Source organism: Ursus arctos, unplaced genomic scaffold, assembly GCF_023065955.2.
Source record: "Ursus arctos isolate Adak ecotype North America unplaced genomic scaffold, UrsArc2.0 scaffold_20, whole genome shotgun sequence".
Classification (NCBI taxonomy): domain Eukaryota; kingdom Metazoa; phylum Chordata; class Mammalia; order Carnivora; family Ursidae; genus Ursus; species Ursus arctos.
Window position 1 is genome coordinate 23387501 of NW_026622875.1, and position 17270 is coordinate 23404770.

The 17270-nt window shown below is 38.3% G+C and overlaps 1 protein-coding gene across 1 annotated transcript in view; it reads left to right on the forward strand.

Moving 5' to 3' along the window:
• The window catches only part of COPB2 (COPI coat complex subunit beta 2), a 31480-nt gene extending 14593 nt beyond the window's left edge, over nucleotides 1–16887 (forward strand). The window contains exons 7-22 of the mRNA XM_026497134.4: nucleotides 1039–1138; nucleotides 1774–1916; nucleotides 2148–2347; nucleotides 4181–4291; nucleotides 5988–6076; nucleotides 6161–6267; nucleotides 7353–7496; nucleotides 8344–8474; nucleotides 8677–8884; nucleotides 12739–12849; nucleotides 13822–14036; nucleotides 15452–15544; nucleotides 15637–15817; nucleotides 15980–16048; nucleotides 16200–16271; nucleotides 16514–16887. Coding sequence (XP_026352919.1) covers nucleotides 1039–1138; nucleotides 1774–1916; nucleotides 2148–2347; nucleotides 4181–4291; nucleotides 5988–6076; nucleotides 6161–6267; nucleotides 7353–7496; nucleotides 8344–8474; nucleotides 8677–8884; nucleotides 12739–12849; nucleotides 13822–14036; nucleotides 15452–15544; nucleotides 15637–15817; nucleotides 15980–16048; nucleotides 16200–16271; nucleotides 16514–16609 — 2070 coding nt within the window. The 3' untranslated portion in view covers nucleotides 16610–16887. The remainder of the gene's footprint in view (nucleotides 1–1038; nucleotides 1139–1773; nucleotides 1917–2147; nucleotides 2348–4180; nucleotides 4292–5987; nucleotides 6077–6160; nucleotides 6268–7352; nucleotides 7497–8343; nucleotides 8475–8676; nucleotides 8885–12738; nucleotides 12850–13821; nucleotides 14037–15451; nucleotides 15545–15636; nucleotides 15818–15979; nucleotides 16049–16199; nucleotides 16272–16513) is intronic.
• Nucleotides 16888–17270: the final 383 nt, after the last annotated feature.

The following is a 17270-nucleotide window of genomic DNA, read 5'->3' on the forward strand; positions in this document are numbered from 1 at the left end:
GTACAGTTTTTTCATAATCTTACTCTGCCATATGTTAGACATGGATTTCACTGTTTCTTACAGGACAGTTAAAACTTGGGTTATTTTTTTTTTTTTAAAGATTTTATTTATTTATTTGACAGAGATAGAGACAGCCAGCGAGAGAGGGAACACAAGCAGGGGGAATGGGAGAGGAAGAAGCAGGCTCATAGCGCAGGAGCCTGATGTGGGGCTCGATCCCATAACGCCGGGGTCACGCCCTGAGCCGAAGGCAGACGCTTAACTGCTGTGCCACCCAGGCGCCCCAAAACTTGGGTTATTGAACTCTGTTCAGCGCATAATAACTTAAGGCTTCAGTATTTGTCTCTAAACAGTAGTCCCAGAGTTCTCCATAAAAATGAAAAAAAAAAACCTATCGAGATTTTAAAATAAAATGCCATCATGTTTATTTTTCGCTCAATAATAGAAATTAGAAATTTAAACATTTTGACGACCTCACTGGTAGACTTCTGTTTATATTTGAAAACTAGAAGATAAATGAATAATATCATGACATAGCCATGGTACAGACATTTTGCCACAAATACTTTGTAAACCTAGTTATGACTTCTTGTTACTCTGCTTTTTGTCTTTCGGGACAGCTTGAGTTTCTGTTTTCTGTTTCTCACATCAAAATTTCCATAAGCAGTTAATAAAATGAGGCCTAGAAAACGAGTGTTACTTAGAACCTTATTCAGATTCGTGTTTAGGTACAGGATAAAATTATTAAAGATATTATCTTAGAAGTTTGGGGGAGAAAATACTCATATGAAAACCAGATCTTTTGAGGTGTGTGTGTTCTTCTTTAAATGTAGTGGTTACAATTAATTACGTTTCCCTCTGTTGTCAAAGAATTAGAGAAAATATGCACATAGGATAATTGTGTTTCAAAAATTTCTGTATCAAAAATTATTTAGATTGTCATAACCAATATCATTTATGTTATCTCTGCACTGGAAAAATTAAGGATGAGTTACTTGTTTTTCACTAAAAAAAATATTTTCTGTGTCTTGATTACAGAATAAAACCTGTGTACAGACACTGGAGGGACATGCCCAAAATGTGTCTTGTGCCAGTTTTCATCCAGAGTTGCCAATCATCATCACAGGTTCAGAAGATGGTAAGTTTGAAATGTATGTTTATTCCTGTGTTTGTAATTACTAAGTGGACATTTAAGCCAGGTAGTGCCCTGCATTGTAATTGGAAGTTTCTGAGAATTTTGCTGTTTTTTTTAGAGTAGAATACTTGAGCTGTAAGAGAGTGAAGGGGCATTGTTATCTTCGTCATCATCATCATCCTAATGTGTTTTGACTATTACTTAAATAAGAGGACACCCAGAAGTCCTAGAGAAAAACGTGAAAAAGCCTGTCAGTGCTTTGGAGTCTGAAAACCTGGGGTCACATTCAGGCGCTGCCACTTGCATTTGTGGTTTGGGCAGATTATGAAATGGGAACAGACATATTCACCTCATAGGATTATAGTGAAAAAGAAAAGATCATGTGTATAAAGCATCTACGGGTACACAGTAGGCACTGTGCTGAGGAAACTCATTATTTTACATGGAAATTACATTTCTTGGTTTCTCATAATTTTGTGTTATTTGTTGCTTTATAAAATCACCTATAGACTATAGATCAAAAAATTAAGCTGCCAGGAAGCTAATAAAAAAAAAGACTTCCCTGTGGCCCGTTCACCTGACACAGTTCATTGTTAGATGTTCAAATTAAAAGGGAGTATTCACATTGTTCTTTTTAGGAACTGTGCGTATTTGGCATTCAAGCACGTATCGCCTTGAGAGCACTTTGAATTATGGAATGGAGAGGGTGTGGTGTGTGGCCAGTCTGAGAGGGTCCAACAATGTGGCTTTGGGCTATGACGAAGGGAGCATCATTGTTAAGGTAATCTCTCATTACACTCTCTGAGTAAATGAACAGAGTGGAAGCACTTTTCCTTGTGTTTTAGTACAGTCATCTTCTAAGTCACCGGTTTTATTAAACTGACTCTTCTTTCACTAAGCACTGGAGATTTAAAGTGGAAGAAAGGACCTGTCTGTTAAATGAAAATAGAAAATGTTTATTTTGTGGTTTTGTTTCCTTTTTATTGCTAAAAGCCATTTGTCATTCTTCCAGCTTGGTCGGGAGGAACCTGCCATGTCCATGGATGCCAATGGAAAGATAATTTGGGCCAAGCATTCAGAAGTCCAGCAGGCCAACCTAAAAGCAATGGGAGATGCTGAAATTAAAGATGGAGAAAGACTGCCACTAGCCGTCAAGGATATGGGCAGTTGTGAAATATACCCCCAGACTATCCAGCACAATCCTAACGGGCGGTAAGCCATCACCAGAATCTCTCCTGAGCTTCTGTGTATGTTAGAACAGAGTTTGCATATCCACAGCGTATACCACTCTTACTCTCTGGTGGACATTCCTCATGAGCTTCTGCCCTGGTCTCACAATCCTCAACACAGCTGCAGGCAGCATGCCGGTTGATTGAGTTCGCATGCAGAGTGATAGCTATTTGCCTTTCTGGCTTTGTCCCACCACACAGTTTTGAACCATTAAATAGTTCTGTATTTATTCATTTTAATTGTACTGAGTTTGTGTTCTTGTGCTCCTTTGAGGGCAGGTATCATGGCTTATCCTGAGACTCAGTAGGTGCTCTAAATACTTGCTAACTTAGGAAGAAAAGCTGACTCTTAAGTATGTGTCCTTTGAAAAAATTGAGGGATTGGTTATAATTCTGCTGCTTATCTGTAATTTGAGCCATCATTTTTGTTTAAGATTTAGAAAGCACCAAGCATCTTGAGTTTCAAGCATGAGTTTAAACCTGTGCACCTTTAAAAGTTATTTTACAGTAGATCTGGGCATCTTGTAATTCTTTGCTGAGTATTGAAAAAGACAAGCTGTGTAAATCAAGTATGCTAACTTGGTCAGTAAATGGTATCCATAGTTACTTGTAATATAATTTTCTTAGGAAGATTAAGAATGCATTATATATTTTTTTCCTTTAATATCATAAAACTTTTTTTTGCTCTAAGTTTTGCATTTTACCATTGGCAATCTAATAGCAGCCAATATAGTATCTTTTTTTAAGATTTTAATTATTTATTTGCCAGAGAGAGAGAGCACAAGCAGAGGGAGAGACAGAGGCAGAGGGAGAATCAGGATCCTTGCTGAGCAAGGAGCCCAAAGCAGGACTCAGTCCCAGGACCCTGGGATCATGACCTGAGCTGAGGGCAGACGTTTAACCAGCTGAGCCACCCAGGCGTCCCAGTATTTTAAAGAAAGTTGTTTTATATCTGTTGAGAAAATTTTACTTGACTATGCAGCATTCTATTTTTAGTAATTTAAATGTTAAAATATTCTGTTTATTTTGATAAACTTAACAGTCATTAAAAACGAGTGTTTCTATTCTTTTCAGTGATCCACTTAAAAATTAAGATAGTCTTGCAACAAAGTAGCACTTTTTTTTTCCAAGATTTTTATTTATTTATTTGACAGAGTGAGAGAGCACAAGCAAGGGGAGCTGCAAAGGGAGAGGGAAAAATAGGCTCCCCACTGAGCAGGGAGCTTGATCGGGGGCTCAGTCCCTGGACTCCAAAGTAGCACTTTCTTATGGTGTAAATGTGATTAGCAAAGTGCTAGGCATCTTGGTGCTTAACAAATAGCAGTCGAGGGGCTCCTGGGTAGCTCAGTCAGTTAAGTGTCTTGACTCTTGATTTTGGCTCAGGTCATGATCTCAGGGTTACGAGACTGAGCCCCATGTTGGGCTCCACACTGGGTGTGGAGTCTGCTTAAAATTCTCCCTCTGCCTCTTCCCCTCTTAAAAAAATTAGTTGAATTATTAGAGTCCTGGCTCCTATACATCTCCAGCCATTCTTCCTGCCCCAAGTCTCCTTTGTTTATAAGAGAAGGTCATTGCAGTAAGATTTTCAGCAAAACCCCATCTTCATCATATGATTTTGTATTTGTTGGGTAGAATATTTATGTCTAGCTCTGTATTTGAAGAAATGTGTAACTTTAAAAGATACTAGATTCAGTTATAACAGTCAACTGAAGTAGCATTTGTTATTAGAAGTATTTTATTATGAAGACGAAGCATTGTTTCATGACTTCTCCATGTCATTGATCCTACTTCTCTCCCTGGCTTGCATAATTTCCAGGTTTGTTGTGGTGTGTGGTGATGGTGAGTATATCATCTACACAGCCATGGCATTGAGAAACAAGAGCTTTGGGTCTGCCCAGGAGTTTGCATGGGCCCATGATTCTTCAGAGTAAGTTTTGGTTTATGCTATCCAGCTGGCCCTGCTTGCAGATGGGTAATCTGTGTGCAGCTGTATGAAACATGTTCCAAAGGCTCAGTGTTGGCTGTGCTTCTCCATGTTAAGGACAGTTCTCACTAGCACTGCCCTTTCTGTATTCAGTATTCAGCAAACTCACTCAGGCTCATCCAATAATCCCATTAAACTGGGGGCCCAGCACCCATTTACTTGATAGACCCTGTGGCAGGGCCTGGTGCTTATGGGCTCAAGACAAAGTAGGCTCTCCCAGTGACGTGGTGTCCTGAGGTGCTGCTAGGTCCTGAGCTAGTTGGGAGAGAATGCGATCTGATGTCATCTTGATGAAAACTTCACTGAATCTTTTTTTAAAACTCATTTCCTGTAATGTTACCCAACCCCCATTCTTAAATTCATCTAAATTTAGAGTATTCATAAAATACTCTCATTAAATATAGGAAAAATCATTTAACTCTGAATTATCATACTAGATGCTAATTATTTATAATTCTTTATAATTATTTATACTAGATACTAGTTACCGAGTGCTTCCTTCTTGGTTCCTTTTTGATGCATGTAATAAATATCAGGGCTTTGGTTTCTTCTGACCACACAGCTGTACATCTTTAGTTTTCTTAGTTTTGTTTCTTCCATATTTTGTATTGCCCCTGCCCTCGACAGTGAGTAACCTGAGCCTCAGTTTTGCATATAAGGTACATGTTTTTGAATTTTTTAACAGTAAGATATACTGAGAGATAAGAATTTGTTTGGATCTTTTCATAAATTTCCTAAGTAAATTCATACATCCACAGTTCCAAATATTAAAACGTACTTTTATATCATCTTTAAAAAAATTATAGTTTATGGATTGCCTTACCTCTCTTAACACACCTCTGTTTTGATAATTTGCTTTTTTTTTTTTTTAAGCTTTATCCAGCTAAGACCTTATTCAGCATCTTTCATATTTTGATAGGAATGCTCTTTAGATCATTTTCATAAATACTCTTGATTATCCAGCAACAGCCACAGCCCCTCTTTTCAAGAGGCCTAAATATACACAGTGTTCTAAATTGTTACCAAAAATGGCTGAGCCACTTATAAAAGTTTTTATTTTTAAGTCATATTTATTGAGTTGTAATTTATACAAAATTAAATGCACTATTTTAAATGTATATTTCAGTGAATTTAGGCAAATGTATACAGTCTATAACCACCAGCACGATCAAGACATAGAACATTTCTATCATCCCCAGAAAATCCCTTTGTTTTCCCTTAACAGTCATTTCCGTGGCCCCAGACAAACACTGATTTGCTTTTTGTCACCATGTGGATTAGATTTGTCTTCAGAGTTTAATATAAATGGAGTCCTGCCGTATCCACTCTTGTGTCCGGTTCTTTTGCTTGCATAATGTTTCTGAGATTCATCCATGTTGTTGAGTGAATCAGTAATTGGTCCCCTGTTTTGCAGAGTAGTGTTCCATTGCACAAATATACCGTAGTTGGTTTAATCACTCACCTTTTGAGGGATGGTGGGTCTTTCTCAGGTTCTAAAATAGTTTGTAAACCCTAATAACGTGTATAATAGTGTAGAACCCATAATTCATTACTCAAATATATTTGAAAATATTTCTAACATTTGATGGAAGTATGGATTGGTATATAATATGCCATGTTTTCCTTCCTTTCCCCCCAGATATGCAATAAGAGAGAGCAACAGTGTTGTAAAGATATTTAAGAACTTTAAGGAAAAAAAGTCATTTAAACCAGATTTTGGAGCTGAAAGTGAGTGCTATTTATTTATGACACAATTTTAGAAACTTGCAATGGCTCTGAAACATCTAAACCAAAATCTTTTTTTCTTTTTAGGTATCTACGGAGGCTTCTTATTGGGAGTCAGATCTGTAAATGGCTTAGCTTTCTATGACTGGGACAATACAGAACTCATACGCAGAATTGAAATTCAGCCCAAACATGTGAGTTTTCCCTCCATTGTTACTTTTGGAACATGCACCTTTGTGAGGAGCTCTGGGTCCCTGAGGCAAAGAAATGTCCTTGTATCCAGCTGTCCTGGTTCCATTGTGTTGGACACAGTACCATTTACTTCAGGATTGCTTAGAAAATCAGAATTGTGGTATATGAATGAGGCAGTAGACACTGGGTGTTTTGAAAAGCATCAAAAGTTATACAAATGCCAAGTGCTATTCATATTTTAAACGGTGTTTGACAAAAGTATAAAGAGCATGCTTTGAAGACAGGAAGTCGGGGAGCTCTGGACTTGGAAAGGCCTAGGAGCTCCCATACCATTCGGAAAGCCTTTTCATACTCTACCTGATGATGGCTATTTAAACTTCAGATAAATGTCTCCAGTGACAGAGTTTTCTGCCTTTGGAACTACCTGCTTCTTTGACAGCTTTCATTGTCACAAAATTCTTTGGAGACAAATCCACCTCCCTAGGGTCCCGGTGGTGTCTTTTACAGCGTGGGCACTGGGCACTAGCACCCCAACGGGGCAAAGGTTGGTTACTGAGGGTGAAGAAAATTCACTTTATCTGTAAAGCATATTTATAAGTATATATACGTTATGTCTATATGTACACCATATGTGTATGTGTTACATATGTGTGTGTATATATATAGTATCTGTGGTATTAAAATTTTATAGGGGAGGTGAGGAAAAAAATGTCTAAAAAGGTTCCTGGGTGTTTGGGTGGAGGTGATAATGTAAAAAAAAAAAAAAAAAAAAAAGGCCGAAAAACACTTTTCCAGAGCAGTAGGGAATAGGCTGCTGCTCCTAAGTTACAGCACGTGCAGTGTTTCCTGACAGCTTTCCTTCCTGTCTCCCTGGGTCTTTCCATTTCTAGGCTAAATAGTGGGCACTGCCCTGTCCACCCTCCAAATACATATATATCTGTATATACACACTATGCACTACGTAAAATTGTTAAATGCATACTGATTATCCTAGTAGAAGAAGACAGATCTTGTTAGAAACAAAGTGTATGCAGTTCGTCATACCACTCAGAAATCCAGAACTTTGCATTTTGTTTGTATGTTGTAGATTTTCTGGTCTGATTCTGGAGAGCTGGTCTGTATTGCCACCGAGGAGTCATTTTTTATACTCAAGTATCTGTCGGAAAAAGTCTTGGCCGCACAGGAAACACATGAGGGAGTTACTGAAGACGGCATTGAAGATGCCTTTGAGGTAATTGACCAACACAGCTTCCGCTTTGTTTTTAAATGATTTATATCTGTATAACGGAACTTCACTGATTTTAATATTTTATTAAGTTAGGTTTGGGGAAAGTAAACATTTAAGGAATTGCAGTGAAATGTGAAAATTAAAGTGTTGACTGAAAGATCAGTTTGAAAGTATGTATGTTTAAAAGAAATTTGTACTTTGATTTTGGGAAATCTTAGATTCACTTTGATATCTTTCAATAAGGAAATTAGAAGGTGTTTTGGTCTTAAGACAGTTTACCCAGAGTGATTTAAATGAGCTCTCAAATGGTAAAGTTAAATCATCTATTGTGGAGATGGTCCTGGAAGATTATATGAAATACTTCCTTTTCTATCTTCATGTGTGTGAGTTTAGATCACCACTTTTTAGATCACAGCTTTTTTTTTTTTTTTAAAGATTTTATTTATTTATTTGACAGAGATAGAGACAGCCAGCGAGAGAGGGAACACAAGCAGGGGGAGTGGGATAGGAAGAAGCAGGCTCCCAGCAGAGGAGCCTGATGTGGGGCTCGATCCCGTAACGCCGGGATCACGCCCTGAGCCGAAGGCAGACGCTTAACCGCTGTGCCACCCAGGCGCCCCTAGATCACAGCTTTGATGCAGCAGTAAGAGTCTACATTCTAAATATACTCAGCCAGGAATCTGTTTTTAGATGGAGAAAGAAGAAATTCCAAGGAAATATTTTCTTTCTTGAAGTAGGATTTTACTTTGTGTTCCTTATTCTACCTTATCAGCCCCAGTCGTATTGTTTTTGTTATTGACAGGATTTCTAATACTCAATAAGGTAATAATAGACTATTTTCTCTCTGCAGGTTCTTGGTGAGATTCAGGAAATTGTGAAAACAGGGCTGTGGGTAGGCGATTGCTTCATTTACACAAGTTCTGTGAACAGATTAAATTATTATGTTGGAGGAGAAATAGTCACCATTGCCCACTTGGATAGGTAACTCAGTATTGCTTTGCTTTTGTCTCAGGCATCCTAAATTTAGAATTAACACTTTTTAAACAAAACTTATTGCTGGCTTGTAGCAGTGATAGGCTTGATTTTTCAGTGTATAGTTTCAGTAGGTTGGCTGTAGGTTTTGTGTGTGTGTTTACCTACTGATTTGGGCCTACTCCTAAATTAGTTTCTATTTCTGTTATAGGACAATGTATCTCCTGGGCTATATTCCTAAAGACAACAGGCTTTATCTGGGGGATAAAGAACTGAACATCGTTAGCTATTCTCTGCTGGTTTCAGTGCTGGAATACCAGACAGCTGTCATGAGAAGGGACTTCAGCATGGCTGATAAGGTTCTTCCTACCATTCCAAAAGAACAGAGGACCAGAGTTGCACACTTTCTAGAAAAGCAGGTAAGAGATTTTTGGGTTTTTTTGTTTGTTTTCTTTTTGGGTTTTTTTTTTTTTTTTTTTAACCAATTTAAAGAGAGTATTGGTATGGGTTTGAAAACGATGTCTTTATTGCCACTTAATGGCAATGGAATTTTTTCTATAAACTTAAGTCATTTATTAGACTCTTCCTTCTCATTAATGCCCATAGTACCTTTATTTCCTTAAGATTTTATTTATTTATTTGAAAGAGAGAGTGTGCACATATAGGGAGGGAGAGGGAGGAGAGAGAGAATCCTAAGCAGACTCCACACTTAGTCGGAGCCTGATGTGGGGCTCAATCCCACAACCCTGAGACTATGATCTGAGCCAAAACCAAGAGCCAGATGCTCAACTGACTCAGCTACCCAAAGTGCTGCAACTCAGTACCTTCTTTAAATGTTTGAAGCAATCATCAGCCTTCTCTTTCTGTAGAGTTCCTTTCCATTGTCAGTATTTTCATTTCTCTCCTGCATTTTCCTTCTCTATGCTAGCAGGCCTTTTTTTCTTTTTTTTATTATAATGGTAAAATATACATAATATAAATAATATATATACATTATATATATACATTATATACATAATATAAAATCACCACTAGTGATATGCCTTTTTCTGAATGGAGTGTTATAAAATGAAATTTGTATGTGCACAAAGTGTAAAGTTCTGCAAAGCTTAAGAAAAACGACTGCACTCCCTTACCTCTCTTGTACTTACTTCCTAGAGGTAATCACTTTTATTCTTTTGGTTGATTCTCTTGGTATTTATTTCTACATCTCTAACATATTGCTGTTTCTTAGCTTTAGGCATCTCTTGTGACTTACCACTGTATAGAGGTGACGGTTTACCTTTATTTCTCCCCTACTTCTACAGCATACGTGCTACTTTCCTGTCCTCATCCTCCCAGTATAGTTATATTATGATTTTGATTAGATCAGTTTTCAGTGTTGACATTTTTATGGCTGTGTAAACACTGCTTACAGCTGAGCCATGTAGTATGTTACAGCTTTCCCTTCCTGCAGTTGTTCATTTTCCTTGTAGTTAATAATTGTCCTTTTTTCCTTTGCTTATTTTTCTGTGTACGTATGATTAATTCTCCCTATATTCTGGTGGCTCTCCAGATTTCCTTGAAATCTCTCAGTATGTTTAGTCTGCTTCTGTACTGTTTGTGCTCTCCTGGATATCCCCCCTCACCCTCATGTTGGGGCTTCCCTTTGCCTCTGAGTTGGATCCATTGTTTCCTACGTCCCCTATCTTCTTTCCTACTTTACTCCCTCATTTTGCTGGAGCATGGAGTTTTCTGAGAGAAGGGTTATTAATAGTAAAATTTTTGTAACCTTGATTATCTGAAATTGCCGTCATTCTACTCTAAAACATCCTTCCTTGGCCATTTAACAGATACAGAATTCTAGGTTGGAGGTAATTTTCTCCCAAAATTTTGAAGGCATTGTTCCATTGCCTTCTAGCTTCTAGTTATTGTTGAAATGCAAAGCCATTTATATTCCTCATTCTTGATACCTGATCTGTTTTTTCTCTCTGGAAGCTTTGTGGACCTTGTCCCTCTTGTACTAAAATTGATGATGGTGGGCCTGGGTAGGGGTCAGTTACTCATTTTGTTGGGTATTAGATGAACTCTCTTAATTGGACACTCATGTCCTTCGTTTCTGAGAGAGTTTCTTGAATCATTTCTCTGATGGTTTCCTTCTTTCGTTTTCTATATTCTGTCTTTGTGGAACTATTGATCAAATGTTAGGCCTCCTGCACTAGTCTCTTTTTGTTATTTGTACTTTTAAAATCGTACTCTTGTGTTTGGATGAAAGTTTATTTCTCTCAGAATCCGAATGATAGGTTTTGTTGTTGTTTGGGAGTTTTTTCCCTTCATGGTATGCTTCCTTCAAGTTGCTGTTAATTGTTCATTTTGATCACTTTCTTTCCTGTTAGAGATTTTCTTCATGCATCTGATGATCCTTGGGCCCTCATTTAAGAGTGGAGGTCTAATAAGAAGCAGATCCAAAGATCTGAATTTGTGGATGGTCTTGTTGGGTATGGACTTTATAACATGGATGTGGCTGGGCCATTTGATTGGGGATTCTCCGTGTCCATATGTTCATCTCACGAATTTAATGAGCACTTAACATTGCACCAGGCACTGTGCTAGCTGGCATATGGCCCGCAGGGAGTTGACATCGTAGTGTTACCTCTTGGGCTGTTTAGAGTTTCTACCCCAAGGGGTAAGACTAGGCTTAAATCAGCATCATTCTGGGGGTTGAGTAGAAAACAGCTTGGTGTCTCAGTATCTAGTATTTCATTTAGTTTCAATCTCTATTCTTATAATTTCCTATTTTCCTTTGGAAAGGTGTGTAGGGTATCTCTCAGACTGGAGACCTCCTAGTTTACCCTCTTCAAGCAATAAACTTCCTGTCTGCTGTGTGTCCCGAGGTGTGCGGGGAGAGGAATGGGAGACCTGGAGTATCTGTTTCTTTCCAGCTTGTTACATAGACTTTCAGGCAATTTTGTTTACTTTAGCACTGCCTTCCATGAGGCGCCATTGGGGATTCTTATGTGTAAATGAAGTTGTTTCTATGCTGTCCTCACTCCTGATTTAGGATTAGTGTTTTAACTGTTTATATGTCTCTACCAGTTTTCCAGCTTCCAAAATTTTGTTATAGAGGTCTCCTCTGCCTTTCTGTGTCCTTGGGAATTTATGCCCTAAAAAAAGGGTCCCTTTTATGTCATTTCAGTGGGAATTGGGGGGAAACAAAAGTGTATTTAGTCCACCTAATTTCATCTGCTTTGCCCTTGCCTATGTCTGACATGTTCCATAGATCTTACATCCTCTGTTCTTGGATTTTTATTATTTACACCAGTGGTAGGAGAGGAAAGGAGCAATGCAGATTATTCAGAATGCCTTGTTTACATTGTACTCATGGATGAATTTGAGAATGGGCACCTTGTATAGTCTGGGAAGTTAAAACATTTTAAACATTAATGATACAGCCTTCCTGAAGGATCCAGCTGGACAGAACTTGGAAAGCTGTCCAGTTCCTCCATCTTGGCTACCCCATAACTGAGCATTCTCCCTCATTCCAGTGAAGTCTCTTGAAGTCTGAGCTTTGTCTAACGCACCACATCCATAGAGCTGATGAACTTGCCCATAGTGCAGACTCCCATCAGTACCCTGTAATTTGATAATTACAACGGCTGGTTTAAAAGCCTGTTTTGATGGCCCAGTGGAACATGGAAGACAGTTTTAGATTTTCTGCCCTCCGGAATGCTTGCTGATGAATAAACTGGACATAAGACCAACAGTAAAGTCTGGGTAATGGTTCCCTATCCGTGTCAGGACTTGCAAGCAAAATGTTTGCTAACTGACCCTCAGATCAGGGAAAATTGGAAAGAAGCTTTTACATTTGACTTGCTTTTCTTTGAGGGACTGGACTAGATGATCTCTAAGCCCAGCTTAGTGAGTAGATTATGAACAGCTAGGTCTACGCCACTGTGCCTTTCATTTTTTGAAATGGCTCTTGTGCACTCAGCTTTCCAAAATCGTTTTCTTTTTGACATTGGTTTGCTTTTGCATTTCTGATTTTTACTAGTTTTACATGAGTGTGTCTAGCATCAGTCACCTCCTACTGCTTAGAAAGCAGTATTGTGGGACTGAATTTTGTCACTGGTTGCTTCTTACCAATTAATTTAATGACTCCTTAATTTTTCTGTCTTTTCATTAAAGAGTATTTTGTTATCTATTACTTTGGTTTAGGCAGTGGGGTTTCTTTGTGTGCTTACTGTATATAAACACATACGGACTACACACACACGGTTACATCTATTCTGTTTAGGGCTTTAAGCAGCAAGCTCTTACAGTATCCACAGATCCAGAGCATCGCTTCGAACTTGCTCTTCAGCTTGGAGAACTGAACATTGCATACCAATTAGCAGTAGAAGCAGAGGTATGTACTAAGTCATGATTTTTCATAACTGATGCAAAGTTTAGAAGATACTTCTTTGTGTTTAGTGTAAGTTTCTTATTAAAGTTTTCTGAAATGCATATTAGTAACTCTCTTTGGTGAGATTATTGCCTCTCTTTGATCATTTAAAAATGCATTTTGTTAGTCTTTATGTAAATTAAATGGCTTATATTGGAGATACATTCTTAGTATTTTGTTTAAGAAAAAGTGTTTTCAGTAGCTTAGATGAGATCTGTTTTGTATGAGAAGGTGTAAGATAATAGACGTAGTGGTCTGGGAACTCTAGGAGTAGACAGAGCAGTAATTTGCCAGTATGCCTAACTAGTGAGAAAATTGTTGGTTTTAAAGAAAGATTTTAATATTTTGACACAATTCAGTGACATTTTAATGAATTGTTTTATATTGAGGGTCCCCAGCTGTGGTTTAAGTCTAGCATTTATTGATAATTCTGTGCTAAATAAATTTCAGCTTTGTTAAGATCATCCAAATGTGTAGCATTTTAATTTCTGAGAAGCTACAAATGACAGATAATGTTATTGTTAAATATTTAGGATATAAAAAACAATTTTCTGCTCTTTCGAAAAATGGTATTAAATCACTCATAAAAATATCTGCAATCTAATTACCTTAAAACTCAGATAGTATTACTTTTAGTTTTACTGTGTAATTACAAAATAAAAATATAATGGGTTGATGATTATTCATGCATCATTAAAATTGATTTGTGATTGAATTAATTTTGTATATGCAAATAACTTCCATTTTCTCATTACACATTTTGTCATTCCATTCTTATTTTGATTGATAGAACCAACTTAATAGGCACAGCTCGGTATATGTATGAAATATCTCCCATTGTCGGCACGGTAATACTCAGGTTAACAGAAGAGTGTTGATGTTGAAAATTCAGATGTTTATTTCCATAGATGTTTTAACTTGGAAACTTTCTTACAGTCAGAACAAAAGTGGAAACAACTTGCCGAACTTGCCATCAGTAAATGTCAGTTTGGCCTTGCCCAGGAGTGCCTGCACCACGCACAGGATTATGGGGGTCTGTTGCTCTTGGCCACTGCCTCCGGAAATGCTAGTATGGTGAACAAACTAGCAGAGGGTGCGGAGAGAGACGGCAAGAATAACGTGGCATTCATGAGCTACTTTTTACAGGGCAAGTAAGTATCCAAGGTCTAAGAGAGGTGGGCATAGTAATTTAAAACACTGATTTCTACACCGACTTTGAGGGTGGTTTTGAGAGGAAGAATGAACCTGGAAAGAGAAAGGACAGAGTTCTGGCCTAGGCCCTGGCTAGTGGGGGCAGTCAGAGGACAGTGCTCCCTTGGTGGCATTCCCCTTCAGCAAGGATGTTCTTCACACGTGGTCTAAATGAGCAAAGTGAGCTGTTCTGAGAGGCTTGGACTAAGAGAAATGTTAAACCCCTTTCTCAAAAGCCCTGCCTCTCCCTGGCTGAGCCATTTTATTTTACCACAGCAGGAAGCTGTTGTGCTGCTCCCATAGTACCCAAATGGCAGGTAGTTTTACCCAAATTAGGTAATTCTGACCTATCCCTGGCAAGGAAAAATGGGGCTGAGGATGTCAGGTACTTCTAGAATTGAGTCTAATTGTAGAGCATAAAAATACACTTCTGAAAGTCTAGCAGTTAGTGCAAACCAAATCATCTCAACATTAATTGACCATATGAAATAAAACACAAAAGTGTTTAATAATCTTCCCCTAGTGACTTTTTTAAACCTCACACTTTATCATAAAAACTTAGTGTACCCCAGTGTGTATCTGTAATATATGTATTTATAAACTTGTATACTTGTAGGAATAGGTCCATAATCTAAAAGCCAAAAAATGTCCTGAAAATAGTCTCCTATAACTAAAGATTAGCAAAACCTGAACTCAGAAGTACTTTCACTAGTTGCTTTTATGCCACTAGTTTTTATCACATTTAGTATTCATGTGTTATTGCAGAATATTAATGTTTATGACTTTTATTTGATGCCGAGGATGTTAGGTAATGTGTAGTGTATGTACTATATTTACATTGCCTTTCTAAAACCCAAAACCCTGTTTTTTTTTCCCCCCAAAGAACCTGTGAATTCTAAAACACATTATCTACTTTATCAAACTTAGAAAAAAAAGAAAAAAACTGAAGTTTAGAAAACAGACACTAGGACATTTTCTGGCTGGGCATCACTGGATTGTCCAGCACAGCCCCCGTTGGAGACACTGCCCTCAATGATCCCACTTGTGAAACGGAGTTTCTGGTCCTGTATCTCCTTAAAGCCTTTAAAATGTGCTTGTCTAAACTGCTTTAGCTGGTCTTGAAAACCCCCCCTTAGTCTTAGGAGTTGTTAAAACAAGTTATCAGGACATTGAAAATGGTCACAAACCTGTGCTACCCTTCATGCTCATGGAGTCCATTGATTATGTAAACACACGGGTGATGACAAGTAAATGGCTCAGTGACAGAAATGAAGTGTATGTATGGAAGTTGGGGAAAGAATACTGACTTTGCAACACTAAATCTACATTTGTCTATTCTCGGCAATTGATCGTGCCTCTCCTTTCTAATGTTTAGGCTTGATGCTTGCCTGGAACTCTTGATTAGAACTGGCCGACTGCCAGAAGCTGCCTTCCTGGCCCGGACTTACTTACCCAGTCAGGTTTCAAGGTACAGACTTTTAGTTTTAGGAACAAACGTTGCAGATAAAAACTAGAGCACACTCACTCAGTCTCCCTTTGGCTCCATGATCTCTACAATAGGGTGGTGAAACTCTGGAGAGAAAATCTTTCAAAAGTTAATCAGAAAGCAGCAGAATCCCTTGCTGATCCAACAGAGTATGAAAACCTTTTTCCTGGATTAAAAGAAGCCTTTGTTGTGGAAGAATGGGTGAAGGAGACACATGCTGATCTGTGGCCAGCCAAGCAATACCCACTTGTCACGGTGAGTCGCCAGGCATCCAGACCTCACTTATTGTGACTAGAGGGCAGAAGTGCATTCATACTTTACATTATTGTTGGATTAAGAGCTAACATCTGGGATTTGAGTCAAGTTCATAGGTGAATTGTGACTTCAGAATATTTTATCATTGCTTTATTCTGATAGCCAAATGAAGAAAGAAATGTTATGGAAGAGGCAAAAGGCTTTCAGCCCTCAAGATCTGCACCTCAGCAGGTCAGTAGAGTATTGCATGAGATCATCTGGTTAAGATTTGTTCATTTTCAGTACCATCTCCCACTTCCTAATCCTGAACAGCCTTCCCTTCGGGGGAAATTACCTGAACAAATTCCTTCATCTTTATCTGTGTCTCCACTTGGGCTTTCAGGAACTTGATGGGAAACCTGCTTCTCCTACTCCAGTTATTGTGGCCTCCCACACAGCCAACAAAGAAGAAAAGGTACAGAAATCATACCCATCTTCCTGTGGGAACCCCAGGCTCACTCCTTCCTCCCCATGAATTGTTCCAGGATGGGCAGGCCTCTGCATTTCAAGTGATGTCATCACTTTCAGAGCAGGGGCTTTGAAATGAGAAAATGCCCCCTTTGATTACTGCTTTGGTTCTCTTTGAATCATGAATCAGAGGTAACTTCAGAAGGTTATCAGAGATAACAAAGTGCTCTAAAACTCTTTTCTTTGTAGAGTTTATTCGAACTGGAAGTCGATCTGGATAATTTGGAATTAGAAGATATTGACACAACAGACATCAACCTGGATGAAGACATTTTGGATGACTGAGTATGTTTCTTGAGAACCCAACTACACAGATCATTATTACGGACAGGTATTGACTGCCACCCTGACCACAGTGCTTTGGACTCCGAGAAACTCCTAGATTTTTATATGAAAAGGCTGTGTGTGGCCCACTGGGAGCACAGTGCTCGTCTCATCTTAGGAGTGGCTTATGCGCAGCATCTAAATCACTGTTTCCTTGTTAAGTAAACCAAATGTGGGCTTTGATTTTTTTCATACTGTCATTAGACCGTATCTCATAAAATCTTTGGAATTAATGAAAATACTTGAAAGTTTGCTTTCTAAATAATGAAAATAAGCTTCTAGTTTTAGAAGGCTGAACCAAACTACACGTCATCTAGGGATCATTCTCTTAACCCTTCTTGATCACGTTCCCTCTCCCCCCCCCAGGTTTATATACTTGGGTTTTTATGCCTCACCCTGATTTTGTCTAATAGTTACCTGCTTCTCAAATCAGAATCTGAAACCCAGCTCTTCTGACCTTGTTAAGCTGGGCTGTTTAAACTACTTGTTTGGTAATACAGAAAGATACAATTACTTTTTCTGATCTTTTACACTGCACCTGTCTGATTAGAGAAATTTATAACCAGGCACTCAGCATCCCCTTGTAGCCTCCCATCAGTACTTTTAATTTTGACATTCTTAA